Below are 8968 nucleotides of genomic sequence, written 5' to 3'. Positions count from 1 at the left end.
AAAAGAGGACTTTGGACTACTGGGCAACAGTCCAGTTCTTCTTTTCCTTAGCCCAGGTAAGACGCCTCTGACGTTGTTTGTGGTTCAGGAGTGGCTTAACAAGAGGAATATGACAACTGTAGCCAAATTCCTTGACACGTCTGTGTGTTGTGGCTCTTGATGCCTTGGCCCCAGCCTCAGTCCATTCCTTGTGAAGTTCACTCAAATTCTTGAATCGATTTTGCTTGACAATCCTCATAAGGCTGCGGTTTTCTCGGTTGGTTGTGCATCTTTTTCTTCCACACTTTTTCCTTCCACTCAACTTTCATTTAACATGCTTGGATACAGCACTCTGTGAACAGCCAGCTTCTTTGGCAATGAATGTTTGTGGCTTACCCTCCTTGTGAAGGGTGTCAATGATTGTCTTCTGGACAACTGTCAGATCAGCAGTCTTCCCCATGATTGTGTAGCCTAGTGAACCAAAATGTGTGTGTGTGTGTGTGTGTGTGTGTAATGTTTTCTGTTGCTCTTCAGATGTGTACCTAAAATTGTATTTAAAAGTACTTTTATGGTGGCTAGAAAAATACAGAGGCAATAATACACACTGGATATTTTTTAGTCATCAAGAAGTTTTAAAACCCCTGGTTTATACAACTTGTACACTATATTCCAAATCTTCTAAAGGTGTATGGTAGATTTGTGTGAGGAAAAGACTAAAATGTCCCTTTTTCCTTCTCAATTAGAACTTTCAAATCTAATTTACAAAAAAATATATATTAGATCACAACAGGTTTGACTATACTAATGCCAAATGCCATTGGTTCTGGCATGTCATGTGATCAACTGACATAGAAAACATAGCCAAAAATTAGATTAGAGAGCTACAGGGAAGACTATCAGTGAAAAACTTCATACATTTAAAATATTCTGAAACCATAAGATACATTTATGTGAAGTATAGAGCAACATTTATTACATTGTTATTTTTAAGATTGATTTATTTATTTTTGCAGCTCAATAGTATAAATCACCATCCTCTTTCCTTGTATGAATTTCCCTTGAATTTGCCTAATGTTGCTCCTTGTAATTATTTGCTTGTGTTTGAATTGCTTTGGATGAACATGTCTGCTTATAGAACAAATTCACATAGAATATTGCATTTAATGAGTATGTTTGGCCTCAACGCAGATGATGGCGAACAGGGTGGAGAGAGCTCATCCTCGTCCGACCCACCTAAGGAAACCACAGAGGGGGCAAAGACAGAGGGCTCATAACTCGACACCAATGCCGCAGTGATCTGACCTCATGAGAGACTCACACATGACCTGCCTCTACTCTTTTCCCATTGACCAAACAACTGTTACACTCTGTGCAATGCAACATCAAGACCACCTATGATTGGCATTCGGATGTGGGCCAGCGGAAAACAGCTCAATCCTTTTATAGGAATTCATCTGAAATTGGGTTTTTCAAATATCAACGTTTGTTAATTTCATACCGTGATGACTTTGTCAAATCTGACTTTTTCCCCTAAAGACTCACTGTCATGATTTTCCTAACGACCGGCTGTTTTGTGTGTCTTATGAAAACAGATGTGTCCTGCTTTCTCATTTTAAAAAGGGACATTTTGTTTAATTTTAAGACTTTCCATAATAGCATTCTTCTCTTAATGTTGACATTTAGTGGCAAAAATTTCTCTTTTTGCACAAAAAAGTAAATACATTCCGTTTGGTGATGTAAGTAAAGTTTTTTTATCTTACGATATTTGTGTGTCCTTGTACAACATCACATCATCTGTGTTTTGTATTGTAAAGATATGCATTGTTAATATTCGACCCAGAAGATAAGAAACGGTGCTGAATAACATGAAATATGATATTTTCTTCTTGTAAATACAGAATTGTACATTATATTTGCTAGTTTTGTTTAAAAGCCTTTTGTTTTGTGCGTAACTGCTGTCAGTGCTGCCCTGCGTGAGCTCAAATTGGATTGTTAGCTGATGCATTGCTGCAAACATCAGTGTCATTCGGACGTCATCTTAAGTGCTTGTCTCAGATATTTCTTTGCTGTTGTTGATGGCAACGAAAAAATATGATTGTGGAGACTTGTTGTTCTTCCTCTCTTTCATCGTTTCCTCATGCTTCCATCAGAGAATTACGTTTTATTTTAGTTTAGTTAAATTTTTTACCTGGCCATTAATCTTGTAATTTTGTCTGTGGTTATAGCTACATATAAAATGCCATTGAGCTATGTTTAAAAATTACAATAAATCCTGTGCTTAGTTTTGGTAGTTTACATTTTTGGACTGTGGACCAGTGGTGGTAATTTATGTAACCAGCAGAGGACACTAAAGGTATCTTTTATAATATGAGGGTACAAAAAATGTCACCATCTTGTAGTAGATTAATTTGTCATATATATAATTATCAGTATTAATGCAGTTCATTATTTCTGATCTTTTTTTTCCATTTATTATTACTGTAATTACAGACAGATCCCAAGGGTATTAAAACCCTGGTTTTAGTAAACAATGCATGATTTCAATGCATATGATTGTTTCTAAGGTGTTGGGTTTGCAACAAGACAAGTTGGAAATGTGACTAAACCGACCCTCATCATCTCGAATGAGGGAGACAAAGTGGTCCAAAAAACACAGAGTACTTTCAAGAACACCGAGATCTCATTCAAACTGGGCGAGGAGTTTGATGAGACCACCGTAGATGACCGACACTGTAAAGTATGTTTAGAAGAAAAATATGTTTCATAACATGATTTAACCACTGGGAACAATACATTCCCATTTCAGAGCAGATGTGTTCTGTCTGAAGCTTTCTGTCTGAGATGAATGCATAGTGATGTGTTCTTTTTACCAGTCCACTGTGGTACTAGATGGAGACCAGTTTGTTCATGTGCAGAAGTGGGATGGAAAAGAGACCACCTTTGTCCGGGAGATCAAGGACGGGAAGATGGTGATGGTAAGGCTCTTTACAGTACAGTATATTTTGAAGACTGTCCTTGTGAGGACATCTTAGACAATACACTCAACTTATTATATTCATAAAGTGTATTTAATTACTTGCTGATTTCAATTTTATTTTAGAAACTCACCTTTGGGGACGTGGTGGCTGTGCGTACCTATGAAAAAGCATAAGTTTTGGGAATATTATGAGGATTTGTCCTTCTCCTTCACCAGGCAGCAACAGATACGATGTGCTTTGATGCTTTACGGAATGAAAAATATATATATATTAAAGCATGGACTACAAATATTTTTGATCCATTTTTAAAAAAATACTTTTGAGTCAGTAGGCCTACGATTCATTTGAAATAAAGAACCAGACAAAAAAAAAAAAAAAAACGTTGCATTAATTCCTCCAAATATATTAAAGCATGGACTACAAATATTTTTGATCCATTTTTTAAAAAATACTTTTGAGTCAGTAGGCCTACGATTCATTTGAAATAAAGAACCAGACAAAAAGGTTGGCTTGTGTGTTCATTTATGAATGTACATGTGTTGACAAAGTGAACTAAGTATTAAATATCAGGTTGAGGAAAAGTTTTGTAATTTCACAATTTATTAATTTAAATTTCTGACATTTCACATTTACATTTATACGACATAAATGTAAAATATATATTGTATAGTGTGTAGGCGATGACATTATGACAAGCTTTTGATTGTTTTGATTTTGATGTCCAATCAGTGCGCGTGTCAGCAGAAGGTTGCGCACCTGCAGAGCGCACGTAAGTGTTTCAGAGTCTGATCAGCTGTTACAGGCTCTTCATGTCTCCTGAAGTTGGCTTTAAGTTGATTTAACAGATTCCTTTTCCTTTCTCCTACTGTACAGAGTCAGATTCTTAGACATTTACAGTGATCCATCTTAAGGGCCTGTTGTTTTAGTTGACCTGGTTTGCAGTATATGCTCTGTTTGAGACTTTTATTGGTTCAAAAAACAATGGAATATTAATCTCTTAACATCAAGGTGCATGTATTGAGAGATTGTAATATACAGTCAAACTAAAAATGATTCAGATAGCAGATATAATTTTTGATATTTTTTTACTAGTGGGTGCAGGACACTATAGTTCATTTATGTAAGCGAGGATAGCAAAATAAAGTAAACTGTGACATATTATACCCCAAAATTCTTCATACAGTGGACTACCAGTAAAATTTATTAAAAAAATCGGGACCAAATATTATTCAGACACTTTGACCTGACCAAGTGTTATCTGACATTATCAAGCTGAATTTGTTCTGACACAGTTTAACTCGGAGTTCTTGCCATATTTTATTACCATTTTCTAAACTAGAGCAAATAAACTGTGATAATGTGAGAAATGTTGAAGGTGTCTGAATAAATTTTGGTTTGCCTGTATTTGAATATGAACATGTACGATGATGATGATTCTGCTGCATCATCCGATATATTATTGGGGGAAATAATTGTAAACATCTCGTAATATAGTTGTATATCTCAGACCTGCACTTGGATCCAACCTACCATGTCACAGAAGACCACACCAAAGTCTTCCTTGGATCCACAGCACTAAACAAAAATGATATATAACGTAAAGGTCAATAAAGTGTCCTCAATATACTGTAAAATCTAACATTCTAACAGTGCAAAATTACTCTTATACTCTAAATCAGGTTAATCTTCTCCAGTTGAATGAAGTATAATGACAAATATAACCCTATTACTTAATTTACATTAAGAAGAGCATATAGGCATTTAACAAATGTGCAACTGTGCTGAAATGAGATTTAGTGAAATTAGATTTTCTGTGCTCAAGAAAAAAAATGAAAGATTATTTTCAGAATTTCACAACTTCAGAATTTTTCACAATTGCGTAGCACATCCTCGTGCTTTCTGGCAATGTGCCGCTTCAGATTCCAATATGAATCTTTACTAACTCTCCCTGCACTCCCTCTCAGTTTCTTCTCCCTGCTCATTCTTAACTTCGATTTTTTTTACTTTACATTTATGTATAAGGCTTGCAACTTCGTTGAAACAATATCTGAACTCCATAACTGCTGTACTATTCTCACTCTCTACAGATTCTCGATCTCGAACAAGCAAATCACCAAACGGCATTCTGGGTTGAGTGAGCGGCGCTGAGCGTTTTGAGGGAGCGGAGCGGAATCTTCAGAAAGGCGCTCTGCGCTCTTAAGGAAATATTACCACTCCGCTCCCCGCTCCGCTCTCACTCCGCTCCGCTCACATGCTCTGTTTGGATCCAACCTACCATGTCACAGAAGACCACACCAAAATCTGTTTTTCCTTCAAGGGCATTCCTGCATTGGGCCCAGGAGTGTTTGGTGATTTCCTGTGTGATTCCCCATACCAGCTTATTCTCTCAGCATTCAGTTACATGAAACAAGCAGACCTGCAGCCTGAGTTCATTATATGGACAGGGTATAAAGGAATTTCATTTACTGATTGCAGCTGTTTTGTGATTTTACTTGGGTTATTAAATTTAGATTAATCTGGAAGATAATTTAATGTCGGAGCTAATGAACACTTCATGTTTTTTTTTCTTTTATGTTTTTATAAATTTTCTTAAAGTTCTTTGCACCTCACTGCAGAGACAGCCCTCCACACGTCCCGAAAGAAGAACTGTCTACTGATGTGGTGATCAATGTTATTGCCAATATGACTCGCACCATACTGCAGTTCTTCCCACAGCTGCCAGTTTATCCTGCCCTGGGCAACCACGACTACTGGCCACAGGTATTTCAATCCCAAGGGCAACAAGAGTTCTTAGCTGGGAATTCAATCCAAGTCAAATAAAGTGCACACGGTTTAGGTTTAGGTTGTTTGAATGGAATATTTGCATACTGTTGTATACACTGAAAATGACTTACAACTTATTTTTTAAAACACAAATATTTGATATAAATATTTAGTTGTATAAATAGTATATTTATATTTCATTACTGTATTTCTATTTTATAAAATAGAAATGCACAAAAACAATTATGCAATGAAAAATAGTTCAAACATAAGTGGCTCCATTTATTTGATCAAAAATGCAGTAAAAAACGGTAATATTTTGAAACATTTTTGAATATTTCAATAATATTTTTTAACAATGATATTAATATTTTGAAACCATATAAAATTTGAACATATTAAAAAAATTATATATATAATTTAAAATATTTTTAAATTATTTATGTGATGCATGATACAGCTCAAGAAGATTTTTTTATAAATCAGTGTTGAGTATTCCGAAAATTCTAAATATTTTATGCTGTGTTTTAATTTATTTGTGTTTTAATTTATTATTATTATTATTATTATTATTATTATGTTAATCTCATTTTAAAACTTTTTAGGATCAGTTGCCAACATCTACAAATGCGATTTACGATGCTGTAGCCAAACTCTGGTCTCCGTGGTTGAATCCAGAAGCTGTAGCTACTTTGCAAAAAGGTAACTGCTTATAAAGAAGACATTCTACTACATATGTGAAAATGTATATTTAAATTATTTGATTATTTGGAGATAATAAATGCTGCTTGGTCAGTACAGGTTTTAGCCTTATTAAAATACTTTGATGCAAACAACAGTATGATGCAACAGATTTAAATTGATATAAAATGTTATATAAATTTAAATCCAAAGCCTGTCAAATAAATGTATATGTATATTTATAGCCTATAAATTTTTTCCACAATTATTTCATTTATTTATTTAATAATTTAGTAACTTTTTTTCTCTATGTAACTGTGGTGCACACACTTACCAGTGGACTTTAGTTGCAACAGTGTATTGAGCTATTGCTCTTTGTACATCACTTGTTTGTGTGAAGGTGGCTTTTACTCTCTTGTGATCAAACCTGGCCTCCGTCTGGTGAGTCTCAACACAAACCTGTACTACAGTCCAAATCAAGTGACTGTAAATATGACTGACCCTGCTGGGCAGTTCCAGTGGCTGCAGGAAACACTTGAGCTGTCAAGACAAAAGCTGGAGAAGGTGAGTATATTCTGTCTGATTTTACAAGGCATTTTAATTTTAGAAAGAACCCGCTGCACTGATCATATGGGGCCATTTTATTACAAGACTGTAAATTAACAGTTGCATAGTGGTATGTCCATGTAAGTGACAGCAGTGGTCTGTGAGTGACTGCTGACCGTAATTTCATCTGTTCCTCTGAGGTCTATGTAATTGCTCACGTTCCCATCGGTTACCTACCCTATGCTATAAATACAACAGCCGTCCGAGAAAGCTACAATGAGCAACTGGTCAAAATATTTCGGAACTACAGTGACGTTCAGGGTCAGTTCTACGGTCACACTCATCGAGACAGCATAATGGTTCTGTTGGATCACCAAGGTAACTAAATTCACCTCAGTACATTAAAAATCAGAAAGAATCCAAATCCAAATCCAAATCCAAAAAAAACAAACCTTTTTAATATTGTAAAAAAATCATTTTAAAAATATCGGAATATGTTTTACAGGAAAATACAATTTCTGTTTTTGTGCTTCTAAAGTTTACATTTAATTCAATGTGTTACTTGTTGTTTCTTTGTTATTGTTTGTGAAATTTACTTGCAATTTCAAAGTTTCCACACCAATTTGTAGCACCAATTTACTTTTTATTTTATTTTTTATTTCAGTTTTTTCAATAAATGCATTTTTTTTTTAAATGCAGTGACAAACATTTGAAACATTGTTTTCTCATGACTTCATTAGTGAGTGGCATCCAGTTTATTTGTTATTTTGCAGTTTAAATTACATTGTAAAAATTTCTGAACTTTGGGCAGTTTGATCGAAACATGAGTCAAGAAAAATATGCGACCCTGGAGCACAAAACCAGTCTTAAGTCGCTGGGATATATTTGTAGCAATAGCCAAAAATACATTGTATGGGTCAAAATTATTGATTTTTCTTTTATGCCAAAAATCATTAGGATATTAAGTAAAGATCATGTTCCATGAAGATATTTAGTAAATTTCCTACTGTAAGTATATTATAGTTATAAGTATATTTTTGATTAGTAATATGCATGGCTAAGAACTTCATTTGGACAACTTTAAAGGCGATTTTCTCAATATTTAGATTTTTTTGCACCCTCAGATTCCACATTTTCAAATAGTTGTATCTCGGCCAAATATTGTTCTATCCTAACAAACCATACATCAATGGAAAGTTTATTTATTCAGCTTTCATATGTCATATAAATCTCAATTTTGAAAAATTGACCCTTATGACTGGTTTTGTGATCCAGGGTCACATATGGGAAAAAATCATTACTGATATATCTCTAGTTCATTTATGAAAATGGAAGCGATGAATGCAATTTTTGAATCTGCTTTCTCTGAGGTACAGTATAGTGCTCAGTTTGGCAATTGTAGTAAGTGATCCAGATAGACCATGGGAACATATCATTGAACATACTGATTTATGTACCATTTATGCATTTATTCAAGGGAAACCTGTGAACTCTATATTTGTCACACCTGCTGTTACACCTATCAAAAGTCTACTGGAGCCATTTTCGAACAATCCTGGCATCCGTGCATATCTGTACCACCCTGAGAATTATGCTTTACTGGTAAGTGTCCACCAACAAGCAAGTTCAGGCACTGATTTATTTACTTTTAGCACATGCTTCTTACAATTATTAGTGCCTTGTGTCTTTTAATTCTGATATTTTGAGTTGTTTGAAGCTAAATGTTTGGCTTAATTCTAATAAATGATTGTGTGTGTGTGTGTGGAAGGTCATTACTTCACCACTACTATGTCTCTTGCTAGAGCAATTCCTGTTTCTGAATGATTAATGGTAGTGTCAGTTCTAATTACATGGTGTGTTTTAATCAAGGTGCCAGCTCAAAGTGTGGCTGTTCTATTGCATCCCTTTTAATAATCTCTCTCTCTCTCTTTTTTCCTCCAAAGGATATTTGGCAGGTCTATTTAAATCTCACAGAAGAAACCTGGAACAAAGGTCAAAGTGGAAGCTGGAATACATTATGA

At 34.8% G+C, this 8968-nt stretch overlaps 3 protein-coding genes across 4 annotated transcripts in view; all 3 read left to right on the top strand.

Annotated features, from left to right (window-relative positions):
* pkib (protein kinase (cAMP-dependent, catalytic) inhibitor beta) overlaps positions 1–2255 on the top strand; it is a 46485-nt gene extending 44230 nt beyond the window's left edge. For both annotated transcript variants that reach the window (XM_016289374.1, XM_016289375.1), the window contains exon 3: positions 1168–2255. In XM_016289374.1, coding sequence (XP_016144860.1) covers positions 1168–1253 — 86 coding nt within the window. In that variant the 3' untranslated portion in view covers positions 1254–2255. The remainder of the gene's footprint in view (positions 1–1167) is intronic.
* Positions 1374–3217, top strand: LOC107598098 (fatty acid-binding protein, brain-like). Its single transcript, XM_016289364.1, has 4 exons — positions 1374–1443; positions 2544–2716; positions 2853–2954; positions 3080–3217. The coding sequence occupies exons 1-4, from the start codon at positions 1374–1376 to the stop codon at positions 3128–3130; spliced, it is 396 nt and encodes a 131-aa protein (XP_016144850.1). The 3' UTR covers positions 3131–3217.
* Positions 3218–5208: 1991 nt separating this feature from the next.
* On the top strand, positions 5209–8968 carry LOC107598097 (acid sphingomyelinase-like phosphodiesterase 3a). The gene is made up of 7 exons (XM_016289363.1): positions 5209–5402; positions 5573–5717; positions 6326–6422; positions 6802–6965; positions 7148–7325; positions 8425–8549; positions 8891–8968. Exons 1-7 carry the CDS (start codon positions 5209–5211, stop codon positions 8966–8968), a joined length of 981 nt encoding a protein of 326 aa, XP_016144849.1.

The sequence above is a fragment of the Sinocyclocheilus grahami genome, unplaced genomic scaffold, assembly GCF_001515645.1.
Source record: "Sinocyclocheilus grahami isolate Dianchi unplaced genomic scaffold, SAMN03320097.WGS_v1.1 scaffold244.1, whole genome shotgun sequence".
NCBI lineage: Eukaryota > Metazoa > Chordata > Actinopteri > Cypriniformes > Cyprinidae > Sinocyclocheilus > Sinocyclocheilus grahami.
This window is presented reverse-complemented; position numbering and strand designations above follow the sequence as displayed.